The following is a 27,876-nucleotide window of genomic DNA, read 5'->3' as shown; positions in this document are numbered from 1 at the left end:
TTCCAGTGAACAGTGGATTTAACTTTTATTTTCTAAAACACCGTACAGTTCTGTTGGACACAGCAACTTCATAAAAATCACAGCACAATTCATTAATTCATTCTGTTCAAGTCATCCGGCATTTCTGTGTTAATTATCACATATAAAATATTGTGCCCTCTGCGTGTACACTAATATGACAGGGATGTTAAAAATACAAATACACTACATATAGAAATGTAACTGAGGAAAAGGGATGCTAAAGATATTAGTGTATGACTTTCTTACTCTTCAGGCAGAAGACTTTGACCTGTGGATTCAATTATAATTCACGCCAGAAAAAAACATAAATTGGATGAAAATTATATAATACTGACGTGAATTAAGTAATTAAGTAAATTATATAATTAAATTATAAATTCTGTTTGTTTTGTTAGTTTAGTGTCTCACACTGGAGACGGTAGTTTACATGCTGCGCTCTGCATGTGTTTAGGTTCAGGCCATAAGAACATTTTGGATTACATTCAGACAACATCAGGGTTTTGGTTAAATCTTAGCTAATCAAATTTTCATTATTTAACTAAGTTTCTCCACCTGATAGAAAGTGCATATTCCCCAAAATGTCTAACTTTTCCTTTAACTTTGTATAAATGAGTGTGAAATTTGTCTGTGAGCTCCACAGTAATTTACTGTAAAGAAGTCCAGTCTACCAGGTGAAGATCATTGCTACAGTTTTTAGGACCCCTCTTCGTATGCTCAGTGCCGCCAAGACTACACACACAGAAAAGACGTGCTCCTTGGCACAATTTCACATAATGTTGGTTAATGAGCTACTTCCTGGAACACCCAAGCAACGACAACCAAGACTAGCTCGTCAACATCTGTGAGGACGTCAGCCTCAGCCGTCAAATTCATACCAACAATGGAAGGAGACTTTGTGCTCAGTCTGAGCTCACCTTCACACACACATTACCACACACACACACACACACACACACACACACACACACACACACACACACACACACACACACACACACACACACACACACACACACACACACACACACACACACACACACACACACACACACACACACACACACACACACACACACACACACACGTTGGTGCCACCACAATTGTCTTTTTGTAGCACACAAATATGGGCTCAAAAATCTAACAGTTTAACAGAGTTTCCATCTGCTGCTGTTCTTGTGAAACTGTGGTTCACTTTTCAAAATGAACTTGTGACCAACAGAAAGTTAAGATCTAATATTTAAGCAGTCCATCTAACACTTCAAACCTGATCCTATGAACACCAAAATAGAAAACGAGAGTTTCAAATCATGTGCTGTAGGTTCACAGGGAGGTTCTGAATAAGATACTTACTGATATTTACAGTCTAAACCCATCCTGCTCTTTCTGCTGCATCACAGCCTGTCTCTCACTCCATTTAATCACTCACTTCAGTTTAAAGCCTGAGATACCACTTTCATCAAGATGGCAGGAGCTGAAAACAGATTTCCTGAGCTGCAGACAGAGCCCAGAGTAACTAACAGTGATGTCCTCAGTCCGTCGATCCATCGTCTGTCTGAAGACTGAACCTCTTATGTAAACATGAGCATATCATTAGTTTATAAGATATTTGAATTTGATAGCGTTCTAGCAGTGTACCCCAAGTGTAACAGGTAGCTTTGAATGTGTGCATGTACGGCAGCTTTCAGAGGTCAGGGTCATCCCCCCTGAGGGTGCTGAACTCCTCAGCGGCTGAGTATTTGTCAGAACCGCGGCCAGACGACTGGCGGAAGCCTGCTGCAATCTCATCAAAGGTTCGGCCCTTGGTCTCTGGCACCTTGAAGTAGGTGAAGACGAAGAAGCCCAGCAGCAGGACCGTGAAGATGATGAAGACGTACGGACCACAGAGTTGCTGCGTCAAAGGCAAAATGTCACTCATTTTAAATTATAGGCACGAGCTACAGCATGCATATTCAACAGTGAGGAGGGTTAATGGCATTTGTGGACTGCAACTGTCTTACCTCGACATACTGGAAGCACATCCCTACTAAGAAGTTGGCAGACCAATTGGAGAAACCAGCAACTGCAATGGCAGCAGGGCGGGGCCCCTGGCTGAAGAGCTCGGCCACAATGAACCAGGGAATGGGGCCAGGGCCAATTTCAAAAAATGCTACAAAGCTGAAGATGGCTGCAATGCTGACATAGGACATCCACTTGAGCTGGTCCTGAGGAACAGCACAATACAGATGTTTTCAGTCGCTTCATTTGAAAAGCTGAACAGATGGAGTAAAGGTGATCTCGAAAACTTACCAACAGCGCCATGGCAACAGTTAGAAAAATTGCTGAAACTGCCATTCCCATCAAACCAATGAGGTGAAGTGGTCTTCTGCCCATTCGCTCCACCACAAACAACTGCAAAGGACAGGAAGTGTCTCATGACAAGATGAAGGTAAATGTTACCAACATCTTTTTAATGGTTCTTTTGTGACTTACAGAAACCACAGTGAAGGCGGTGTTGACCACTCCTGCACCAATGGTTGCATAAACAGGCTGCGACACGCCTGCTCGCTCAAAGATCCCAGTTGAGTAGTAAAACACCTAAAGACGATGACATGACACAGGGAACGGTTGGCGTTGGTGTGCATATGAATTACTCTGTAGACACCTGAACTAAGAACTGGCCTCTTACAGCGTTGATTCCAGACAGCTGCTGCGAGAGCTGCAGCATGATGGCAACAAAGATGGGCTGGCGGTACATGGGGGAGCGGAACAGCTCGGCGATGGTCACTTTCTTCTCCCTCTTCATCTGCTGGCTCTCCTCCCTCATCTCCTGCATGTCCTCACTCACGTCGTCAGTTCCCCGCAGCTTCACCAAGACTGGAAGAGAGCAGTTCATGTGACATCTGTGTCGGGGAAACACACACTGATGTGCTGGACAGGATGTGTGGTCAAAAGAACAGGCGTTAATCAACCTTTCTGGCAGCTGTTGGTGCCAGTTCAGGTCACTACGGTAACGGTACACTGCGTAAGGTTGGTCCTTTAGGACAGTAAACATCACAACTAATTTAACTCTTGCCAAAGTTGTGTTGTTTATTATTGTGTGTTTTGTGATATGTGTGTGTGTGTGTGTGTGTGTGTGTGTGTGTGTGTGTGTGTGTGTGTGTGTGTGTGTGTGTGTGTGTGTGTGTCTGTCTCACTGCTGCGGGCTTTGCTCTCCTCGTTGCAGTTGATGAGGAGGTACCGGGGGCTTTCGGGGCAGAGGGGCAGCAGGATACACTGCAGCACTGCTGGCAGGAAAGTAAAACCCAGCAGGAGGGGCCACAGGGAGGCATTCCCCATGAGGGATTCAATCCCAAAGATCTACACAACACACACAACACAATGCTTACACACATACACACACACATATAACACTGTACAGCACACAGAGCATCACATTTGTCACAAGTCATAACCAAACAGGAACATCCTTTTAGACCGGGTTCAGGTTTTTGTCAGTTCCAGACATTTTTGACAAAGTATGTAACTTCTGCCTCTCAATCAAAGCAATATAGTGTTGAGTGATGTCACGAAGTAGCATGGGACCATGGAAGTTGTACTCAACACCACTGCAATCAGTGTCAGCCGTTCTGGAGGTTTTTACCAGGAGCTGAATTATCCACAGGTCTCATCTCCTCCAAAACAAAGAGACCAGGTGATTATAACCAGTAAAACACTGAATAAAACAGTTTCACGTTTAAAGTCAGTGATTAACCGACGCGGTTCAGAAGCAATAATAACAGCAGTGAACCAGCGGAGAACAGACACAACCACCACATTCGTGCACCTTTTCTTGTTTAATATAAACACAGTCCCACCAGGCTGCTATGACTCCATGTCCCTTCAGTAGTGAGTTATCCCATCCGACTTCATGGTTGTGTCAGGACTTTGTCTGTGTAGCCGTGATGCAGCAGTGCTTCATCTCATGCAGGATATTCCATTACACTCACTTCTGCAAAGCTCCAGAGGATCCTGGTGGCTGTCGCTTGAGATTCACCATTCACATATTACATTCATGGCTCCATCATTTGCAGATTTTCTTTTTTGATGATTTTAATTGTACTTAATAGTCGCTGTGAAGGTTTGTATATTGCTAAACTAATTTTAAACCTACACCTGAGACAAAAACTCAGGTGTGGCTAAATGCTGGGTTGTATTTTTAGAACATGGTATAATGTTATCTTACAGTTTGTAAAATGCACACTTTGAGTCATATCCAGATTCATGTCAGACTCTTCACAAACAATATGCAGGGTGGGGGTGGGGCTGGCACCAGTCCTGTCATTACCCTTAACTCATTTAACTTTAATAAAACATGATGTTCTGACACTTGAAACATAAGTGCCACTGTTACACAGACTGGTGTAAACACAACAGCCTGTGGTCAACAGTGTTTTAACATCTGCCAGATACATCATCACAAACATTACCTCTGTTGTGCAATAAGTTCACGTGGATACAATAATCTAATTATGACCAATAATCAGGCTAAGGCCTAAGTCCAATTAAGATGTTTTGTGCCTGCGTTGCTTTTAGGAATCTACTTGATGCACAGGACATGTGTTTGTATCCCAGAGAAACAATGGCAGCGTGGACCATACAAATAAAATGAACCCAATTCATTTTATAAATCATATGTAAATATTATATATATATATGTTGTTGTTCTTTTCTTATTATCGTAGAATGAAGCATTTTACCAACACAACACACGTTTTCAAACAGTTGGTCTGATGTGTGTGTGTGTGTTGGTACGTTGGACAAAAACTCAAAACAGTTGGACTAAAGTGTTTACATGACTGACAGTTTCATCATTTCAACATGGTGACAGTATGGTGACTCCGTCTTACTCACATTAATACTTTAATCACGTTATGTTGTGATTAAGATTGTTGTTGAGCTACAAAGCTCTCAAGCTTTCAAATAAAAGCCAACCTGGACAGAGAGGTGTTACGCCCTGTCAGACTTTTAATGTGAAACATCTGTACAGGAAGTGCAGATTTTGGAGGTTTCTTCCTGTTACAAGTGAGTTTTTCCTCCCAAATGTCACCAAGTGCTGCTCATTGTAGGAGCTGTTGGTTCCTCTTTATAATATTTTAAGGTCTTGACCTGACTCTTTAAAGTGCTTTGAGATAGTATAAGTTATGATTTAAGGCTATACAGATAAAATTGAATTGAAACTGAAATGAAAAAAAATTCATTTGAAATAATGGAGCAGGCATAATATCTGACTTTGTGGGTTTGAATACTTTTAAATGTTGATACTTTCACACTATAAGGAGTTTATTTATTCATTCTGTAGCCAGACGGGAAACTAAGGGGACGATCATGGTTCAAGGGTTGAGGATCTCACCTGTGCCATGAGAATGCCGATCACGACACCGAGCTGATGCAGAGTTCCTAACGCTCCACGGAGAGACGTGGGTGAGATTTCTTCAACATACATGGGCACAAAGCCAGTGGACAGACCAGAGTAGAGACCCACTATGAACCGGCCAATGATGAGCATCTCATAGGAAGCAGCCAGTTGGGAGAAGCCCATGAACACGGCAGCAATGAAGGCGAGTACGTTGGCCATGAGCATGGAGTTCTTCCTGAAGAGATGATAAGAATATTCATTAATGGTTTTTCTTTTTTTTTTTTTAGAGAATGTGTGATTAATAATGATGTTGGAGATCGGAAGAGTCGCACCTGCCGAACTGGTTGACGAAGAGGCCGACAGAGAAGGAGCCGAACATCCCGCCCACAGAGAAGATGGCCACAGAGAGCGACCACAGAGCTGTTAAAGTGGTCTGAGGGATGGGCTCTGAAAACCTGCTGCTCCACGTCTCGTTGTAGAAGCTCTCAATAATCTACAACACAAAACAGCACACAGTAGGTTCAACATGTAAGACGCATAAAAGACACATTCAACTTGCTCGTCTCAGGTTTTCATGTTAGTCAGTCACCACATTAGTCCAGAGTGAAATATTTTAACAACTACTGACTTCAGAGATCCTCTGACTTTTCCTCCGGCACCATCATTACGTTACCCTTGGATGGATTTCCATGACATTTGCTACAGTCCTGCTGGGTTTGGTGATCCTTTGACTTTCCCTCCAGCACCGGCAGCAAAGTTTTAACTGTCTATACCCATTAGCTCAGTGCACCACTAGGTCACAGTAGAGCCTCACAGAGCTACTAGTATGACTGTAGACTATGGGTCTCTTTCCTTGCCTCAGTGGCTCACCTGGTAGAGCGCGTCATAACAACAATAATGACTCTTAACACCTCTATGTTTTTCACAAGACGATACTCACATTCTGAGGAGCATTGATGACACCTGTGTTGTAGCCAAACTGGAGAGAGCCAATCACAGCTGTCCCCACAGCCATCATCAGCTGGGGCGTCACCTGTTGTTATAACAGAGAAACACAGATACAGGTCTGCGTTCAACAAGACAACCATCAAAGATTATTCATGCTGCTGATTGAGAGTGAAGAAGCCAAGAGGTTCAAAGTAGATGAGTGCAAACACATCTGTGCAGCTATAGTTAGCAACACTGACACAATGAATCACACTCAGCAGGTTTAAAGTGTGTGATGTGTTCACACTGGACACATTTAACTAAGCATTTCAATCAAGTATCTTTACTGAGGTACAACTGTAAGGTACTTAAATATTTAAATCTTACAGTGCTTTCACTACACTCAGAGGAAACATTGAACTGTTTACTTTGAAAATTATAATTTAACATCCAAAACATACGATAGGTTTAGAAAATATGATGCACTGCAACAGATTAAATAACACAACTGAACCTAAAGTACCTACAATTGGCTCCTCCTACAAACTACAAGCTAACATTGTTATAAAGCATTATAAGTACCTTCAGTACATTACTTTACTTTACTTAAGTACATTTTCAAATGTAGGATTTTTACTTGTAGTAATACTTTTAGATTAAAATACTTTAATGACAGTGAAGGGGCTGGGGTTAAGAACACAGTCTAAACCTGCTGTTGATGGACACAATCATCCCACAGTTCACACAGGCAGAAGCACACAACCACAAGTGTCTCTGAAAACACTAATACATGATATATTTGCTTCGTCTTAGTGAGTCTGAATCGACAGAGGTGGTCGATGTCTCGTTTGTTGACAAAGAAGAGCAAAAACACTCTGCTAGAGCGTTCACAATGACATGTACAACAATGAGTTATAGTAGTATGATGTAGACTTGGGACACGCTGGGAACAATTAGTGGCACCACTGAGGCCCGACAGTGATGGTGAGTGTGACCATACCGCTCTGAGGAACGTTATCCTGGCTATGATCTGTATCAGATGTTGTTGGTGAGTTTTGTCTCAGAAGCTGCTGTTTGTTTTACTTGCCACACAAAACCTGAGACACTGGAGAAGCACCTGTTATCACACTCTTTATTTTTCCTTCGGCTAATCAGTCACTTTATAACATGTGGTGCACTGATCACACTTTACCTTCCCGTCGCCCTCCATACCGGCTGCTTGGTCCACTCACAAACTTCCAGACAGACACAGAATCCGGATCATTAGTAATCCCTCAAATCAGTATGTGTCCTTTCAACAAAAACAAGTGGTCATGATGCTGTCTGTCCTGTTATTTAGTCCAACATCAGTGTATACAAATCTCTCTCAGATTCTCTCTCAGATTCTCCCTCCATTCACCTGCTGCAGTAAGCAGCTTTGTGACGTCAGCACTAAGTGGGTCTTAATGAGCTGCCGTGCCTCCGGAGGAGCGGGAGGATCTCTGTGCTGATTGGCTGAGGAGAAAATACAGAGTAGTAATACATTAGCAGATGAACAATCCCAGCGTTACTGATAAAAACTACTAAGTATGGCACAAGAAGCTATAGAAATACAAACGAAGAGGAACCACTTGTAAATCTTTACGTTATCCAATAAACAGAGCATCAACTGCTGCACTGTTTATTGCTACAGCCTCAAAAACCATTTGTAAAACATGAAATAAAGGAAAAGATTCAGGGAATCAAATTAGATTGTTTTATTAATTTTGTGAGATTATTAATCTTTACATTATTCTTATACACACACACACACACACACATATATATATATATATACACATATATATAGCCAGTCATAACCTGTACTGTGATTTATCTTTAATGAAAGCTGAAAAGTCTACAACAGTCTGTGTTTGTGTCTTCCAGGTTCTCTCAACACCAGAAAGACAAGGGGTGGCCGCTGCTCCAACTGTTGCTGACTGACCTCTCCATCCAGCAAAGAGTTCGTCCTTGGAACAGGGGGACAAGGACGTCCTCTTCCTGTAGGCTGTGGACAATGAAGTTAAAGGGCTGTTCTTTAACATCATTGTCCTGGTTTGCCGCCGCCTCCTCCTCCTCCTCCTCCTACTCCTCCATACAATCAGCAGCCCGGGCCCTCTTGTTGGTCCTCCCCTTGCTCCAGCGATACTCCCCTCTTCTGTTCAATCGCCGCCTCTTCTTGGACTATATGTACGCAGGAACACGGCCTACAGGAAGAGGAAGGCAGCTGAGGCTGCTGCAGAGATTTTAAGTTACACAAACAAAGAGCCATTTCTTCATTGCAAACAACCTTAAAATTTAATGAAATGTTTTCAAAGTTATCTTGTCATATGAACATAAAAATGTTTGGTGCATATTTTACAACATTTCTTTTTTTTAAGTTCATCAAGCTGTTTGAATGTAAGCAAAGTGCACCATGTATGTGTCGTCAATTGGTAATTATCAAATACTAATTACTAAATAAATTCAAGTAAATAAAAAGAATAAACATATATAAACATAAAACAATTATGTGAAGCTCACAAGGGATGAGTGTTTCTATCAAGTGAACAAGTCATTTTAACAGTCCTGATCATTTCAGTGGACTTTACAAAAATTGGGGATGGTTTGGTTTTTACAGTGTAATTCAAACAACATTGCTTTATTAATGGCCTGAAATGTACAATTTGAACTGAGATTACGGAAAATGTATGAAGATTATAGATAAATATATTATTAAGTTCACATGGTTGTGACCTGTTTAAAGTTTGAATGGTGCTTTTAAGGGAAGTAAGAATGTGTAGACAGAGGCTGAATGAGACTGGGTTTGAAAGTTTCTCTAAGAGTCACTTCAGTCAGTTCCATGGAGGCTAAACTTCATTGTTTCAGGAACATCTGGAGCTAAACTACAACGTTTAATGGATGACTGGTGCTCTGGGCTGTTGGTATGCTGGTATCAGGTAGCTTGTACGTTTGTGCGGGTGTGTGTCTTTGTGGTTATCAGATATCTGTGCGTCTGTGTGCTTATGTGTGTGTGCGAGTCTAATCAGCTGATCTGAATCGGTTTTGTGTGACCAGCTGCAGTTAATGGTTTCTATGGTGATGATAACTGCTTAAGTACACCTGGTTAAAAGAGGGATGATGGTGAGACACACCTCTAAACTCTGGCTTAGAACATTAACTCATACCACCTAAAGCGTAACATTTGCTGAGAGGAGACTCTGCTGAACGCACTGATATGAAATATTTGTTTGTGGTGTCAAAAATGTGGGAGGTGCAGCGATTTTAAAAATGTTTTGAACATTTTGAGTTTTGAATGGAGTTTCTAGCTGAAAGTATGAATGAGTAGAAGGGGTTGAAAAACGCATGAAAAGTTGTGGAAAACTGGAGATTTTGAACATTTCATCCATTTATCTTAATGGGAGAAATGCCAGAAAAACACTGAATACTTTGGAAAGTATGAAATATATAAAAAAAAACTGAATACATCCAATAATGTCCCAATTGAGCTGAAAGTTTGAACGTTTTCTGTGTATGAAGGAGACACGAATCAAAAAACAGTGGAATAATAAAGAATTTTTGAACCTGAGAAGAACAGCAATCCCACCTAATTATAAGCAGATTAACGGGACATTAACGCTACAGATTTTACCTGAGAATCATCAGGTTTTTAAGATTTCTTCGGTATCAAAGTAACTCACTGATAACTGTCAGTATGTCCAGTGGTACTCGGCAAAAATTTACTGCTAATAGCTAATTCAGAAAAAATTAATTTTCCAAAATCTAAACAGAGGCTAAAAAAAGGAGGATGGAGGAGACTGAAATCTGAAAAACAGCTGACACAATGAGAATAACAGATTCCTGATTCATTTCACAGTTTGGTATTAACTCTTCACTCTAGTGCTGTATTTACGTACAGATGTGAACAGAGGCCCCTGACACAATCCTGCATCACTATACAAACGTTCTAAAGCAGTGTGTGTGTGTGTGTGTGTGTGTGTGTGTGTGTGTGTGTGTGTGTGTGTGTGTGTGTGTCCCTCGTGTTGGTCCAGGTGAGAGGCTCTCTCTCACTAATCCTCTGAGCACAGCAGCTATTTTTACATCCACTCAGCAGAGTCAGTGGAGAACGTCTCACTGATGCCAACATGCCTGACATGTGACCTGATGTACTGAAACTGAACAAACAATCATGAACAACCTGAACATTTCAATAGTCGTTCAACAGTTATCCATGACTTTAAATACAATTTAGTATATTTTGTATTTGCGTGTGAGCCTGCAAGATGAGAACGCTCCAAACGAACCGACTCATCCAACGACATCAGACATCAAACGTTAAATAGTTGGCGAGAACAGTTACACTGAAAGACGAAGTGAAAAGCCAGCCATCATAGGGAAGACGCAAAATCATTTAAATATGAGGCTCACAGGGCACATTCTCGGTCTCTCCACGAAGACATTTATAGTGTTGACCTCAGCTGTTCACGTGAAAAGTAACAGAAGTACTCGTGTAAAGAATGAAAAACGAGCTGAGAGAAGTTCAGTCGCTGGCTCCTGTTTCACCTCCAACACAGCCGACCAATCAGGGCCTGAAGTGGACGTGAATGTTGGTTTGACGGTTTTGGGAAGTAACAGAAATTGTCAGACGCAGGGCGTCCTTATCTGATGGTGTAGAGGGAGGGGCGGTTCCTCTGTGAACAGCTCTGGGAGGCTTAGCTGCAGTACTGCCGTGAGATAAACACCACCATCAGCATGCGAACATACATGGACCGGTTCTGCTCTGTCATGTCACATCATGTATCATTATTACGACCACAATCAGCACTGCAATGTACTGTATAGATTTATAGGTATGTTTATTAACATTTCTTTAAAAAGTGCACAATGAAAAGTAGAGATGTCTCAATCACACATTCAGTGTCGTCTAAAAACTTAAATTCATGATAAAAATCTATTTCTAATTTTTGAGACTGTATTTAGAGGGTTAGGGTTTATTTTTGATTTTATTCAATTCTTATACATTTAATTGTGGTGACAGATACCCGACACTGGGTAAATATTCAGTGGCTTTTTGATTTCTGGTGTGATTTCTGTATTCCCGCCCTACAGGAGAGGATTAGGGCCACATGATATTATTATTATTTTTTTTTTAATTCTACTTAACTTTTGACTATATATACATACAGTGTATATACATAATTTTACCACCTGGTTACTGAAGAGGGCACTGTTCTCTCAAATATTGGGGTGCGTTTTCTGTGTTGCTGGAGTCATCAGGATTTTTATCTCCGCTGGTTCTTGGAGATAACAGACCTCTAACAGAAAATCTGTTTTACAAACTGAAGGTGTGGAGTTTGAAAGACTAGGAGTAACTAATGAATGTGTCTAATGAAAAACCCTTGTGACTTGCATTATGGGAAATGTAGGATCCCGGGTTTTTGGAGACTGACCCGTATCTAAAGTCTGAATATTTCAACCTCTGTCTCTTTGATTTTGACCATACTTTTTTACACTGTCCCTTGTGAGTCTTTCAACTTTATGGAAGTGACATATTAAATTACTGGAATACGCCTTTAATCCACTTCTGCTGCCATAGGTTTGTAATGGGCTGTTTTGAAACGTTGGTTTAGATTTATCACCAGAGGTAAACTGCAACTTCTCAACAGTGCGGTAGAATAATACTCCATTAATGTCCTGCACTGAACAACTAAGCGCCTCTGAATTTCTATATACACACACACACACACACATACACGTTTTCCTGTGTGGAAACGACACCAAATTAATGGTGGGAATGTGTGTGTGCCGGACCACCTGTTGGTTCACAACAGCTCCGTTCAGCTACAGGACTCACCTCAGATTCTTTTTGGGGAACGCTGGTTTATATATTTACCTTCCTGTGGAACATTTCCACATTGATCGAACAGAGCTGGATTTTTCCAGTTTACTTCTGATGCAGAGCCACCACCAGCAGCCAGGCTCTTATGCAACACTGCTGATCACCTCACCATATTTCCACTGTTACCATAACTCGGAGGTAGTGAGTGGGAATAGAGTTGAAACATGGAAAAAATTTGAGAGGCCCAGTATGTTTGAGCAGACCATAGACGCCCGGTGAATTCCCAACACAGCAATCCATCAGCAGACCCCTGACAGAAAGTCACACTTAACCTGTTTTCTGTCTTTCTTTCTTTTGGAAAGGAAGAGGAGTGCCTCTACATGTGACATCACAAGAAACTTGAAACCGTCATTTTCAGCAGCCCTCCCTCCTTTCTGCCTGCTGACACATTTGCTCCCCTCTCCCCACCCTCTCCCCGAGACGCTCTGTGCTTCTCTGCTGGGCTCCAAAAACAGGACAGTGTTATCACCTCCCCAGCCCAAACTACACACTGATCCCAGGACTTCACCACGCAGGGTCCCCCTCTGCTTCACAGAGTCAGCTGGGCCTGTTTCTGGAGGTAAGTCCTTCCATTCTTCTGGCTGAGTTGGAGCTACTGTGCTGCCACGTGTTTTGACCACTTGAGAGGGTCTGCTTAGGAAGAGTGAAGGACCATGGGAGGAGAGTGGAGCTTTGTTACAGACACCAACTTGTGCTTTGGTTTTGAAAAGGTTTATCAGACTCATAAAAACAAGTTCTAGAAATGCACTTCTATGTATTGCTGCTGTGCTCCAGATGTGATCAGTTCTGATCATTAAGCTCTTTTATTTTTTTTTATATAAATTTATTTAAAGTAACTTAATTTACCAAAACAAGCTTGAGCATAATTGTTCTTGAGATTATAACATCATTTCAATCTATTAACTATATAAGTTTTGTTACAAACTCTTTTCTAAATTAATTACTGTTATAATAACTTTGTTAACAAAGCCAGGGGGCAGTATTCAGACTCATCTGTGTGGCAGCGAGGTTAGATGGGTTCTTCTGTAGTGTGTAAATATAAATTTTCCCCTTTTATTTTGACTCGGATTATTTTCCAACATTTTTCTTTTTTAATAATTTACATCTGAAATGATACATGACAAGTCTTGATGTAGAGATATTTTTCTGATATCTGTGAAATAATACACTTATTTACTAGCATTGACATGTCAGTGGCTACACATGACAACAAAACAGATTTTTTTTTTGCTGATGTTGAAGTAAATATGAGCCTCAGCTGATGTTGTCATACTTGTCATACTTAAGGTCTCAGATTGAGTTAATGTGCTGCTCAAAAACACAAACACAAAAAAAGATGACATATTACGTAAGATGTAAATCTACACATTCCTAACTAGGAGAATAGGGCAGGGCCTCAATCAGGCACACATTGTACACTGTATGTTCCCTCTTACCTCACTGTGGGGGACACACTATCTTTTCTATGCAGTAAAATTAGTAAAATAGTTAAAGGGTCACATTTTCTTTCTGTCGGATTATGAAGATGTTTGGATAATGTCAAAAAAGTATTGTCCTCCAAATGTGAACCTCAGACAAAAATAGAGGTGTAAAAAACATTTCCATGTTAATCAGTGATCTTCAGAGGCGTTTGTTGTGTATTTTTGAGCTGTGGACAGAGCCGGGCTAGCTGCCCCCCCTGCTTCCAGTCTCTATGCTAAGCTAGGCTAACCACGTCCTGACTCGAGTTCTGTACTTCTGAAAACCTGAACGTTTCACTGACGGTAAGGAAGCAAAAGTGCTCCCTAAATATTGAAACTAATCCTCTAACCTTTAACTATCTGGCATCTGTTCAGTTCAGGTTGTATGTGTGGAGTGCTTTACACCAGCTGGTTTCCATGTTGACCAGAATCGGTTAAACCCACATATGGATATTTAACACGTACATATACTGTGTCTTTCCAGCATTAGCAAAGCTTGAACATTAGATTTGTATTAACTGGGAGCACATGCTACAGCAGCACAGAGGCTGTTTCTGTTTACAGCTGTAAATGTGACTTTGGCCAAAAAGATTTGGCAAGAAGCTCTTGAGCCTGATTGGTGCACAGGATGGGTGGGTGTCCATGCATCACAATAAGTCAAATAGTGTCAGGTGAGCAGATAGCCACGGGAAACTGTTTGACTTTGACTTTTATGTAAACTCTCCTGTCGCAGACAATTTTCTTTAACATTGACAACTTGCATTTAGAATGGGACATTGCCCAAAATGGTTTGATGTAGTCACCTTATTTAAATTATAATAATTATATAAAGGTAATAATCATGTGATATTTGCTATAAACAACAGAAATGCATCATTCATCAAGTTCAAACAAATCAAAAATGGAATTGCAGAATGACTGGATCAGACACTTTAACTGAAGCATAGCATCATTACAATGAGACAAATGCTCCGTGAACAGACAGAACCTGATCTAAAACACACAGTCCCCCAATTTACAGTTGCAATATGTAACTTTTCCATATTAAAGTGTCTAAAAATAATTAGACCTATGTTATATATTTTGCTGAGTTGTGTTCTTACAATATCCCAAATGTTTCCAGCACTTTTCCAACGAGAGAAATCTGTGATTTTAATCATTTTAATGGTCTGTTTCATGTGGTCGCCTGTCAATGACATCCTATCCTCTATGCTCATGTGTCAGTGTTGTGGTTGTTTGCCAGAAGCTCAAAATTTACTTTTATACCATTTTAATTCACCTTTTTTAGACACTTTTTACACCTTGGTTTTCAACTATATATTTTAACCAGGTGCAGGATTTTAGTCATCAAACGTCTTGATCTTAAGTTATCAGAGAATAAAGCTGAGCAAATGTTGGACAGTTCAGCTCCAATCCACTCTGAGACGTCATGTGTCCGCCAAAGAGCGTCAGTCAATCACTGATTTCTAATGTCAAACTGCTTTATTCAGGGTTTCTACTGGATTTAATTCCCTGGTCTGTTTGTTACGGAGTGGAGGAGACCTCTGTGGATAATTCGGCTGCGTTGGTGAATCACTAATCTTTAATGTGAAAACTGCTTTATTCAGTGTTTTTACTGGTTATAATCACCTGGTCTGGAATCCAGGAGAGAAGCTGACGGCAATGGTGGTGAAGACAACAACTCCCATGATCCCACGCTACTTCACAATGTCTCCAAACGCCATCTTTAGTTATTGTTTTGATTAAGAGACCCCTAGAAGACTGTGTGTTTAAGTGGCAGCTCTCCAGTTTACATGGCTACGTTACAGTGTCACTTCGGTTTACAGTTTTATAAGTGATACCTTCAAGTACACAAACCTCAGTTAATTATTTCCAGTATAAAGACTAGTACATAACTGTTTAATGTTCCCCCTGACCACCACCACCTGTATTAAAATAATTACAATTTGTCTGACTTCTCTCCTGGAAACATGAATCGAATATATTCATTGATGCCAATAAAGCAAAGAGTGCATGAAAATGTAAAATGTCTCTCTGCACAGGGACGGTATTTACAAATAGAGTCCATGTGACAACTACTGTACAAAATGTCAATGTCTGAGGACCCAGCTCAGTCATGCTTGAGCAGCGAGGTCACGCTCAGCTGTTATCACTCTGTCATTTCTGTGGCCTGCAGGGAAAACATGTCCACAACTGAGCTGTTCAGACTTGGCTTCTCTCTAACCTCTTATCTACAGGGCAACGTCGCTTTTCAGTCGGTCTGGAAAAAATACTGTGTACCGTCAATACAAAGTGTAATTTTAATTTATTACAGTTCTGGCTAAAGCTTTGTTCTGTCAACAGCTGTATTAATTTTATGAGTAAAGCGCATTGTACAAAATATTTAGCTGCTCATTTAGCTGAACAGGCGATATAACTACCTGGCAAAGTTTAGTTCTCTGAATGCCAGTGTGTCTTTGTTCTTAAATATTCACCATTTATTTTGTAAAATAGCTGACAGATGTAGCTCAACAGATACCATCAGCAGGGAAAGTTAACTCAGCACAGGGTCGTTCCACTCATTTTTTCTCCTCAGAAATTGTTTAAACTAATAATCAAAATATCAGCAGAATTACTTTCTGTCAGTTGACTAATTGACTAATTGTTTCAGCTCTAATTAGATTTGCCTTGTAATGTTTGGCTCAGTTTTTAATAGTACAAACACTACAAGATGAAGATAATACCAACTGTAACCAGATGTGAACGACATGTTATCAGTGTTTGACCTGAAGTGTGTGTGGATGGATACTGCAGTGCTTGTTTGGTACATTCAAACCAAACACAGACACATGGAGAGGTGTATGTTTGTAGCTCTGTGGGCTCAGATGTGTACTTTGATACTGAGGGGATGGGATTTGAAGATAGCTGCTGAACTGTTTGTGTAATTCACTTTCTCCCTGCTGGGTTAACATGTGGAGAGCAGCTCTTTTCATATGGACAACAAAGCTCCCCAAATGTATTAGGAAATGAATCACAGTCACAGAGAAGCTGTTTAGCTGCAATGTGTTGTTACTCACCGAGTTTATCTTATCTCTCGCCTGAAAACATCATCAGGCTTTGATATAACCATTCAGACCTCTACACACATACAGTGGCAAGAAAAGTAGCTCTTTCTATCCATCTCTCTCCATCTATGTATAAATTTGTCCTAAAATCTGATCAGATCTTCATCTAAGTTTCAATAATGAACAAAGACAATCTATTTTACCTAATAACACACACAAATGATTCTGCTGTTCTCGTTCATATTAGAAACATCACTCAAACATTGACAATGTGGTTGGAAAAAAAAAAACAGGTTGAACTATTCAGAAGAGCATGCAGCTCTATGTGTAGTGTAAAGGGGCTCTGCACACCAACATGAAAAATTAAGAAAAAGAGAATAATGATCTGCGACAGCTCCAAATCATCGAGGGGAAAATGAAACCCCCAGTTTATCAAGGTCTCTTATAGGATAATGTCAGAGTGGCCGTCCACCTGCTGAAGCTCAGGAGAAGCTGCTGATGCAGCAGAACAATGACCCTAAACTTCAAAGGAAATCCACCTTCTGGAGTCGTCCAGTCAGAGCCTAGACCTGAATCCAGTAGAGATGCTGTGGACTGAGCTCAGAGTCGCTCACACCAGACATCCTGAGAGTCTGTCTGAGCTGAAGCAGCTCTATAAGGCAGAATGGTCCAAACTTCCTCCTGAGCAGCTCTGATCAGCAGCAACTGGAGGAGCTGGTTTCAGCTTAGTGGAGCCAAAGGAGGTTCAACCAATTATTAAATCCAAGAGTTCACTGACTTTTTCCACCAAAGTGTAGACTGCACATGGGAACATTCTCCTTGAGGTGGTTTTAAGTTGCTTGTTATTTGTTTCTTCTTTTCTTCAGATTTCACCTTTTCACCTCTTTTATTCTTCTGAAATTTTCCATCCATCTGAAGAAGTAACTGAACCTGTCATAAGTATGGAGCTGCAGAAGCTGTCAAATGGTAATCACCACCATGACGATGCTGTGGAAGGAGGGTAAGTTTCCTATTTCCTACTTCACTGACTCGCCATGAATTCATTGCACATCAAGTATATATTTTAAAGAACATATTTCAAAGTGTAAGGCGTGTCTCTTGTTTCTTTGTGGTCGATGTTGCAGAATCCCACCAGAGAAAGAAAAATTCCTGCAGCACAGTGATGGATCAAAGAGACCACAGTTCACAGATGTGAGTATGAGATAGAGGCAGAGGCCATGCAGCATGTTGCTGCTCCACAGGTCATGTGATAAGAGCAGGGACAGAGTGGAAAGAAAAATCAACCCGGGACTTTAGACTCAGACAGGATCACCAAAACCCATCTGGAGACACCATCACATACAGCCTGTGTCGCACAGTACAAGAGTCATGTAGTAAACGGAGGATAAAATAAATAATGATTTGTAGAACAACACATTAAACAGTAAAGCAGCAAATACAACACCAGATATATTTCTATTTCCTTTCTGTAAAAAATTCTGCAGATCTGAGCTGATCACAGACTTTGAGGATTTATCAGAAAACAAAGCTACAAAACATTACCCTGCTAAATAAACTCAGACTAGGTTCCTTCTGTCTTCTGCTTACAACTTATTCTATAAAAACTGGACTCACTGGAGCCCACGGTCAGTTCAGAGCTCCATTACTCTATATTTTTCTAATATCTATATCTCCACAAATATCCATCTGTGAAACAGTGAGTCTGCAGTGATATTCACCATCTTACTGTAATTTGTACTGTCTGCACAACATTTTCTTTTTTACTCAGTCTTGGATTCAAAGTCATCAAAATATTTGATGACACTCCTGAAACCAGCAGAATGGTGTGTGATTTTCATAGCAGCATTGTAGCTGTTGTAGGCGTTTTAGGGTTAAACAGACAAATGGTTTTTCACATGTCATGTCATTGTTTAATGTTGTGAGAAGGTGAATGAAATGTCATGCAGCCCAACATAAAATCATTGTTAATGTGTCTTTGAAGTTAATATTTCCATCTTATGTCTTTTTCAGTTTGAGGGTAAAACCTCATTTGGGATGTCTGTCTTCAACCTGAGCAATGCCATCATGGGCAGCGGCATTCTGGGTCTGTCATATGCCATGTCGAACACCGGCATTGTCCTTTTCCTGTGAGTACCGCAGATGTACATACTTTGGTACAGAGAGTACTACTGAACATGACACACACACATCCACATACACGTTCTGTACCTCAGTGTTTCCCTGAAAAACACACACAGTAGACAAACAGACATACGACAGAGGAGTCAAGGTAAATGTTACACAACATTTACTTACTGCTCATGCCACATTTAGTTATGTTATGTTACTGTAGCACCTCTAGTCTTGATCTATAGAAATAACAGAGATGCTAACATCTACCTAGGTTCGAGGAGCGGTTTGCCTTTAAAAACTCACAAGAGGAGTTAGAATGACGTTTAACAGTTGACAGATTTATTGCTCCACAGCAATAATACAATTTACACTGCATTACAATTTCTGTCAAAATTTTTTTAATAATCAGTCCCCTTCAAGCTGAGATCCTCAACTCTAATACTTCTTTGAAATTATGGAGACAGAAAACCAAGAGTTCAGTTTCTTTGTCCCTGTGCAGGTGTGTGTGCTGTGTGTGTTGGATGTCCTGCAGTTAATAGTGTGCGTGTGTCCTTATCTGGAGTCCGTGTGAATTAATCAAGCTGGTCTCGATGTCCTCTATGGACTGATCCTACGGTTGGCCTCACCGTTTCCACATTCATCCACAATCTCACAGGCTCGGCTCTCCATCACAGATTCCTCACAGATTTTATCTGTTAAAACAAAAAACAATCTACATAAATAGTGCAGAATGATAAGTAACTCTGTTCTCTGTCTGACATGAGACCTCATCAACTTTTTCCCTCCCATCTTATAATGTGCAGTATAACCAATAACTAAAGGATATACTTCAATCAGCTGCATACATCACATTTTAATGTTCCTCTTAAACATGAATATGAATTACATTATTACATATAAACTCCACTAACAAATGGCTGTAATGTAAATGGGATAAGTGTGCGCCTTTAACATTTTATATAGCTATGCCAGATATTCTACTAATCAAACCAGCAATTGGCGCTACTTAATCACAATGACGCACTTCCGACACAGGCCAACGGCTAGCGGTTAGCCTCGATTGGCGCTAGCAATTAGCACTCGCGATTAGCGTTAGCGATCTTTTCATAACATTACAACAATGGTAAGAAAACGCATCAAACAGTGGTAACATTAGACAATATTCTCATAACATCAATTGGTTTTTATGAAAACTATCTGAACTTGAACAGCAAGTATCGTGTATTATCTCTCTTCACAGTGGCTAGCAACAGACTAGCTAAGAATGTTTGCTTCGACTCACCGGGATTTCAACACCAACAACTCAACGACAGAAGCGGCCTCCCTCAAGTTCACAGTCAGGATTCTAATAAAAGAGTAGTTTATTAGAGCTGACACGTGAAACATTAAGATTATTACGATTATTCGGTGCTGTTTCTTACCAAGACTTATTTAGCTGATCTGCGGCACGTTCTCAAGACGTTTCAGGTCACGAGGCAAAGTGCGGGGATGATGTAGGATGACAGTAGATAGCGTCACCAACACCAGGTGTGCAGGGTGTATTGTGCTCCCACAGAAAACAACATGCACCTACTCTCCTAAACGACATATAAGCTTTTAGTAGCCCTATGTTTCACAGGGGTTACAAACGAGCATCAGTGAGGTGGTGGTGAAATATGCTTCCAACCTATGATGACGGATACTGGACTCTTCTTGACTTTATAATCTTTACTGACGTTGTGCAAACACAAACAGAAGATCACTGTCCAGTTGGGACCACTACAGTTTTAATTCCACGGCTGTCAACATGTTTACACTGTGATTGTGACTCAACAAAAAACGTGATGTAATCTACATTTCATGGATAAAAGAAAATCTTGACAATTGCTTTGAATTTTGAGTGTTTTTAATTTTTATTCTTCTGAATTTTACCTTGTATCAAATACAGCATGACATTGTGTTTCATACCCCTCTCAAATTCAAATTCAAAATAAACTTTATTGACATGACAGATCAGAAATTTATATTGCCAAAGCAGTACAGAAATTAACAATGACAGAGTGTAATTTGTTTTGTAATTATTTTATTTTTATTGTTTTATATATATATATATATATATATATATATATATATATATATATATATTGTTATAGTGTTGACATTTATTGCTTTATGACAGAATTGAAAAGGTATGAATCCTTCCTTTAAGTGGCCACTCAGGTGGTATGGTGAACCAAGAGGAAGTGAAAGGAGGGCATGTCAAACTGTATATGTATATGTAACATATTTATAAAATATAAAAAATATATAAATATATAAAAATATATCTCTTCAGTGGTAATCACACTGTAATGGCTGCCTACAGCTTTTAGAATTAATTTACTTGTTTAAGACTTCAAATCTGTGGTACAATACTGGAACTAATCAACATGTAAGAAGTGACAATAATGACATTACCTACCATATCTGTTGTGTTTTACAGGATCCTGTTGACGTGTATTGCTTGTCTGTCCTGTTATTCCGTCCATCTGCTACTACGCAGTGCTGGAGTTGTTGGTAAGGCTGAAATACATTTAGAAAATATTTGAGTGAAACCTGAGTTTAGTCTCAAGGCTCTGAATGTTTACAAGGCCCGTGTCTTTGTCTCTTCACTTCCCCTGTTCTGTTTATAAGGCCAGTACTCCTGTGATGTCTAAATGTCCACAGTGTGTTAACATGGTTCTCTGGTACTGGTCTCCTCAGGTATTCGTGCCTATGAACAGCTGGGCTTCAGAGCTTTTGGTCATGCAGGGAAGATTCTAGCAGCAGTCATCATAACGTTACATAACATTGGAGGTAAGACACTGGGTAATAGGTCTGCTGTTTGAAATGTTTATGTGATATGACTAGGTGGAGTAAGTGATGAACATCACTGTTTTGAGGGAACATGTAAATACATGTGGCTATGTGCACTAATAAAAACTCTTTCTTCAGGCTGTCTATGTTTTCCTCTCCTGCAGCCATGTCCAGCTACCTTTTCATTGTGAAATATGAGTTACCGCTGGTCATCCAAGCCTTTCTTGGCCAGACATCCAGCACTGAGTGAGTACTGCTTACAATCAACAAAATGTATAACATTTGATATCAGTTTCATCATGTGTGTCCATTACAGACATCCAAGAGGTCAAAGATAAAAGATGAAAGGACAACAGTGTGTTAGTCTCTCAACACTTTCTGACTTCTCTCCTCTGTCTGTAACGCACAGTTACAAACCCAATGATTCTTGATGAAGACATAAACTTAAAAATAATAATTTCTTAAAGAAAAAGGCCACCAGTTTTTTCAAGTATTACTCAAACAGGAAGACATAATTTGTTGGGAACTATTTCTAGCGGTGGATTAATCTGCATTTGTTGCTTTAGTGAACATGGTCAGTCAGCCAAGTCACATGTGTATTATTATGTGAATGTAGAGTATGTAGAGAGTTAATGTTAGGTTATGACTTCATCACAATTCACAAAGAGAGAGGGAAGGTACTCTGAGCCCACAGGCGAGCACTGACAGCTGGTGATTTAAAGGGTGCGTTGAATATGTGTTGCAGTGGTAGGAATATGTCATGTGAGTATACCAAGTTTAGTTGAACTAGCTCGCAGGCTTCGCTGATCCCTCGCAGCACGACGTGAAAATAGACTCAGCGTGTGTTCGTGGTGATGAAGGAACAGTGCAACAGAGTGGCTCATTGATGTGGTTTTTTTTTTTGGACAACAATGGAGCTGTATGGCAGCATTAACAATATAGCAACTTTCTTGTGTGTTTCCGTGTTATGATTGTTTAAATCTTGTAGTTTTTTCTGAGTAAACACAATGGACACAGGGAGGTGTATGACCAATGATTCACACTGCAGCTGCTCATCTGTGTGTATGGGCTGGAAAAAAGAAAATATATCCCATCATACATTTGACCTCCTGTCCCTCTGTCCCTGGAGCGAGTTGAAAAATTGTCACTTTATGACGGAGCAGACGTCGCTTTTGTTCTTTTAACCTTGTGTTTACACTGTTTGTGAGTATGCTTTACTCTGTGTGTGTGTGTGTGTGTGTGTTGTCTTGTGTTCTGCCCGTAGCGACTGGTTCATGAATGGAAACTACCTCATTATCATCGTCACTGCCTGCATCATCCTCCCGCTGGCCTTGATGAAACACCTGGGTACGTCACTTCCACTCAACTTCGTCACACTCAACAACTCGTCAGTCTTATGTTTTTGGCAGTTTGTGTACGAAAAGGACATTAATATTATCAAGTCTTTAGAGGGTTGTGTTTCCTTATATGGTGTAAGCTGCTTTTGATACAGACACAGCTTCACAAAGCTGTAGGAGACAAAATACTGGTTCTGCTCTCGGTATGATTCAAAAAAGCCAAAAGAAATGCAAATAAAATCTGTTCTAACATAATAACTCTCAAAGCAACATTGCCTAGGTGTAATTGTTATTTTGATGTTCTGCGTTTTTGCGTTCTGCAGGGTATCTGGGTTACACCAGTGGATTCTCTCTCTCGTGCATGGTCTTCTTCCTCTCTGCGGTGAGTCTGTAGGTCGTCACATGTAACTTAATGGCTACTGTCACAGTACAGGTGGTGCCAGAGAAATAATTTATTATTATGTCTAAGGAAATTAGCGCTAAGCTGTAGTGGTTACTAACAGGCAACAAGATATACTGAGTGCCTACGGGTGGTAACTATACCAACTGTGATCATGACACCATTCAACTATGTCTCCTAGAAATAACATTCATATACCACAATGTGGACATATAAAACGTACAAATGTCACACCAGAAACCAAATAAAAACTGGCTTCAGCTCAGGTGTGTCTCAAATAAAGATAAAAGGCCCAGGGGAGCTGTTACCCCCTTTTTATAGACGGTCCCTTGTCTGGGACCAAGTGACATTTTGTATTTGTGAACTATAAACCAGAACAAAAAGAAATAGCATGCTTCTTGTCATCACTGACCATGTACTTTGTTATGGTTCACTGGTATTAAAATGAAACTTAAATGAAGTTTTAATTAAAGAAAAGTAAAATGCATAAACTGCAGTATAATGGAAGAAAAAATTGTACAGTCCCAGTTAAAACTAGTATAGTCTCTGTATCTTTCAGTTTATTCTTATTTTCTTCAATACTTTGTTTATTGTTCATTTTAAATTTACAGACTAAACAGAATATTCAAACATTCATTACATTATCCCACCTCAAGTAACAAAACAGTCTTTAAAAATAAAACCTAATAAAACAAGTTATGCAGCTTATTCTTCTCAGCACCTCTAGGTGTAATCCGTCTGGTTTTGCCCAGATTGACAGAGATGAGTTACCCTCACCAGCTGCTGCAGTGTACTGTTTGACCCTTTTGGGGAATGTATGCAGTGGCCACTTGGTGCAATATATCAATTACCACGATAGAGAGACAGGAAGAGTTAAAATCACAACCAAACAATGTATGTTTTGGGAATGTTGCAAAAAGGATCAAAAGGTATGTTGTTTTGTAACCAAAGAAAGTAACGGTAACATTTGTTGTACCTCCTCAAACTCTTATACTGCTTCACATCAGGTAATCTACAAGAGATTCAACATTGCTTGCCCTCTGGAAGTGTTTGGCAACTACTCTGTGAACACAGCCGTCCCAGAGGACACATGCACCGCCAAATACTTCACGTACAATCAAGAGGTCAGAGATGAACTCCCTGAATTTCAAGCACAAAAACACAAACATTGAGATTTGAGTTTGAACTGTTGATTTATGATGAGATCTGTTCAGAGCACTGCAATGTGCTCTGAAAAGATCTCACGTGTATGGTCAGAAACTATTTGTGGGCGCATCATATTACACACAGCACATGGCTGGATGTGTTTTAGAGTTCATATACTTCCTGGAAAACAACCAAGTGAAGTTCCTCTGTGACTTTATTTGCAGACGGCGTATACCATCCCCATCCTGGCATTTGCTTTCGTATGTCACCCTGAAGTGCTTCCCATTTACACTGAACTCAGCAAGTAAGCTGCACGCGTTATTGAATTCTTACACTCTCCACAGCACATATTCAAGAAGTGAAAACACATCCTTGACTGTGTTGACTCTCCTAATTTTGTGATGTGCCCAAAATCTAAACATGTTTTTAAATTCCCACTTATAAAAATCAATCACAGTTAAAGGGTAAGTCTGATTTACTATAAGTAATCTGTGAACCAAGAGTTTATCCAGATTATGTAAAACTGTTTTTTTATTTTCAATGAACGCACTTAGTTCCACATTTAGGGTTTAAAGCAATATAATATTTTGTATCTATAAATATAACGTCTCCTGAAATGAAGTATAGCAATAGCCATGCCTCCCTCTCGTCACCTCATGTACTGTATTGCTAAAACATCTGTCATTTCGTTCCCCTAAAGCCCAACCAAGAGGAGAATGCAGAATATTGGCAATGTTTCCATCCTGGGCATGTTCATCATGTACTTCTTCACGGCCACATTTGGATATCTGACCTTCTATGGTGAGAGCAACATCTCTTTAAGTCAGCTGCAAAACATAATTCAGTTTAATGGCACCAACAAGTCACAGATTCAATGTCTATGTGTGTGTGTGTGTGTGTGTGTGTGTGTGTGCATAGATAACACTGAAGCAGAGCTGCTCCATACCTACAGTAAGGTGGATCTCCTGGACACTCTGATCCTGTGCGTTCGGCTGGCCGTCCTGGTGGCTGTCACTCTCACTGTACCTGTGGTCTTGTTTCCTGTGAGAACATGTCTGGCCTTCACACACACACACACGCACACACACACGCACACGCACACACACACACACACACACACACACACACACACACACACACACACACACACACACACACACACACACACACACACACACACACACACACACACACACACACACACATTCCTGTGCATTGTTTCATATTAAAAGCCTACCAGGAAGGGCAGACAGTAAGGCTTTTAATATGAAACATTTGTGCAGAAAGGTTTAATAAATATTGTTCTCATTTATTAATAACTTCCATGTACATGAAGATGAATTCTAATGGAAACACATTGCATTATGTCTATATATGATATAAAACAATTCTCTGACACGCCTCTTCTGATATGTGTTTGACGGACTGAGGTGGTGTGTTAACTCACGTCTGTGTTTCTGTCAGATCCGTCGTGCTCTCCTGCAGCTGCTGTTTCCAGGAAAGCCCTTCCACTGGCTCCGTCACATCGCCATCGCCGTGTGTTTGCTGTTTGCGGTCAACCTGCTGGTCATCCTTGTTCCCAACATTCGAGACATTTTTGGCATAACTGGTGAGACATTAGACTTAAAATCAAAGCCTGCCAGTAGCTTCCTCTGAGATCAACTGTGCACTGATTTACTTTGCCTCCTCTGTGTGTCCAGGAGCAACCACTGCTCCCAGTCTGATCTTCATCCTTCCTGGACTCTTCTACATCCGCATCATCCCCACCGACCAGGAGCCCATGAACTCCAGACCAAAGATCCAGGTGAGTTCAGGTCTCTCTGTGACTGAGAGGGAAAAATCAGCAGAACAACAGTTAGTCAGGAGTGATTCTGTACTGACGCATCTCCTTTGGGTTTTCAGGCTGCGTGTTTCACAGCACTGGGTTTCATATTCATGACCATGAGCCTGACATTCATCGGGCTTGACTGGATGAGCGGAGAAAAGCGAAGTCACGGCGGCCATTAAAGTGCACCCCATAAGCCCTACAGCAACAGCAGCCCACTGCTGCGCCCCACCCCCCACCCACCCTCCAGTCCTCTGGATAGGAAGCATGATTCAACCTACTGCTGGAAGGCTCAGGGCTTTGGTGGGACTGTTTTCATTAATTATATGGACAGTCCATTCCTCCAGAGTGTGAAGAGGAGACCAGTTCTGTCCTGTCACCCACCCAGGTTGATATATACCACCATGACCCATCACAGGTGGTGTTCCTCCGTTCTACATGAGGAGCTGATGAACATGTTGACCATGGAAGTCCCTCAACCACCAAAAGCTGTTTTATGTGGTATTGCTAATGTGGTGTAACTGCAACATTAAAAGGAAATTGGGCAAATGTCTAAATTGAAAAAAAAAAAAATCTGTTTAATTATCAACAAAGTTTGATGGAGAAAAAATATTTGGTGCTGCTGGTGCTGCTTGACAAAAATGCTGTTAAAAGAAGATCCCATCATGGTGTTTAACATTGTCGTCCAATTATTTCTGCTCCTCAGAGCGTCGCGCAGGAGGAGGTAACCAGACAAATGCGTTCAGATAATTCACTTCAATAGATGTGTTATGTATTGTAATTCTGCAAAGCAGCGTTTGGCAAAACTGGAAAAAACATCTTCAGTCAGTCAAAGTCTGACATTAAGTTTATACAACTGTGAATTAATTTGGTATTATTCATGTGTGAATTCATTTGGACAGCATATGTGGATATTGTTTAATAAAAATCACACAAGATGAAACCCGTCTGTTTCATTCTTTTTTACATTTTTTCAGCAATGTGCATGGTGATGATGGTGCGTGGGATTGGGATTCATATATGCACCAAAAAAAAAAACATTATGTTTCCGCTGCATAAAAGTTATTTTGAATTTAATTTTATCATGTAGCAGGAAGTGTGACTCTGTCAGAGAGCAACTGTTTGATATTGTTAATCATAATGATATAATTATGGTGGACAACCATCTTTCTCTGGTCCCTACACTGATGAAAGATTACTGTATTTCACAGTAAAGGAAAATGGTAAGATTTCACTGAATTCATGTTTTATTGGTAGAATTAAGGTTAGTTAGAGAACTAGGATAATAAAACTTCATAACTTAATAAATAATAAAATTTAAAAAGTGGGATTAGAACCTGCTACAGTAGAACTGTCAAACTGATTGATTGGTCTTAATACAGACAGTAATGTTAAATAATAACTTGTTATCATTAAACCCAGTTTTTAACGTTTGTAAACACTAGTTTAAAACTCAACATACACCAGTAAACTGATCACATTTATGTCCATTACAAGCATCTTAAAATAATGTGTAATCG

The 27,876-nt window shown here is 40.3% G+C and overlaps 2 protein-coding genes and 1 long non-coding RNA gene across 3 annotated transcripts; 1 reads left to right on the top strand and 2 right to left on the bottom strand.

Moving 5' to 3' along the window:
• Window positions 1-12: 12 nt before the first annotated feature.
• On the bottom strand, window positions 13-12,467 carry LOC130174815 (solute carrier family 2, facilitated glucose transporter member 1-like). The gene is made up of 12 exons (XM_056385026.1): window positions 12,174-12,467; window positions 8,286-8,576; window positions 7,515-7,816; window positions 6,336-6,428; window positions 5,728-5,888; window positions 5,390-5,630; window positions 3,195-3,357; window positions 2,687-2,874; window positions 2,491-2,595; window positions 2,308-2,409; window positions 2,019-2,222; window positions 13-1,909 (listed from the first exon to the last, which is right to left on the bottom strand). The coding sequence occupies exons 3-12, from the start codon at window positions 7,530-7,532 to the stop codon at window positions 1,703-1,705; spliced, it is 1,482 nt and encodes a 493-aa protein (XP_056241001.1). The 5' UTR covers window positions 7,533-7,816; window positions 8,286-8,576; window positions 12,174-12,467; the 3' UTR covers window positions 13-1,702.
• A 163-nt stretch (window positions 12,468-12,630) lies between these two features.
• LOC130174816 (sodium-coupled neutral amino acid transporter 3-like) lies at window positions 12,631-27,299 on the top strand. The gene is made up of 16 exons (XM_056385027.1): window positions 12,631-12,777; window positions 17,589-17,722; window positions 17,847-17,913; window positions 18,733-18,848; window positions 21,296-21,369; window positions 21,556-21,648; window positions 21,813-21,894; window positions 22,913-22,995; window positions 23,309-23,367; window positions 24,393-24,509; window positions 24,756-24,835; window positions 25,232-25,332; window positions 25,450-25,574; window positions 25,996-26,140; window positions 26,232-26,335; window positions 26,434-27,299. The coding sequence occupies exons 2-16, from the start codon at window positions 17,664-17,666 to the stop codon at window positions 26,536-26,538; spliced, it is 1,410 nt and encodes a 469-aa protein (XP_056241002.1). The 5' UTR covers window positions 12,631-12,777; window positions 17,589-17,663; the 3' UTR covers window positions 26,539-27,299.
• Window positions 18,858-20,674, bottom strand: LOC130174817 (uncharacterized). Its single transcript, XR_008828641.1, has 3 exons — window positions 20,256-20,674; window positions 20,117-20,179; window positions 18,858-19,526 (listed from the first exon to the last, which is right to left on the bottom strand). It is a non-coding gene; the product is annotated as an uncharacterized LOC130174817 (long non-coding RNA).
• Window positions 27,300-27,876: the final 577 nt, after the last annotated feature.

The sequence above is a fragment of the Seriola aureovittata genome, chromosome 9 (assembly GCF_021018895.1).
Source record: "Seriola aureovittata isolate HTS-2021-v1 ecotype China chromosome 9, ASM2101889v1, whole genome shotgun sequence".
Classification (NCBI taxonomy): domain Eukaryota; kingdom Metazoa; phylum Chordata; class Actinopteri; order Carangiformes; family Carangidae; genus Seriola; species Seriola aureovittata.
This window is presented reverse-complemented; position numbering and strand designations above follow the sequence as displayed.

What these genes read in the sequence shown, in the direction of transcription:
- LOC130174815 (XM_056385026.1), bottom strand. An exon ending in TCATCAATGCTCCTCAGAAT is followed by an intron (nt 5,889 to 6,335) that starts GTGAGTATCGTC and finishes TTTGTGTTGTAG; the next exon opens with ATTATTGAGAGCTTCTACAA. An exon ending in AGCTGTCTGGAATCAACGCT is followed by an intron (nt 2,596 to 2,686) that starts GTAAGAGGCCAG and finishes CATCGTCTTTAG; the next exon opens with GTGTTTTACTACTCAACTGG.
- LOC130174816 (XM_056385027.1), top strand. Translation starts at nt 17,664, where the DNA reads ATGGAGCTGCAGAAGCTGTCAAATGGTAATCACCACCATGACGATGCT. An exon ending in GGCCTTGATGAAACACCTGG is followed by an intron (nt 22,996 to 23,308) that starts GTACGTCACTTC and finishes TGCGTTCTGCAG; the next exon opens with GGTATCTGGGTTACACCAGT. An exon ending in ACTTCACGTACAATCAAGAG is followed by an intron (nt 24,510 to 24,755) that starts GTCAGAGATGAA and finishes CTTTATTTGCAG; the next exon opens with ACGGCGTATACCATCCCCAT.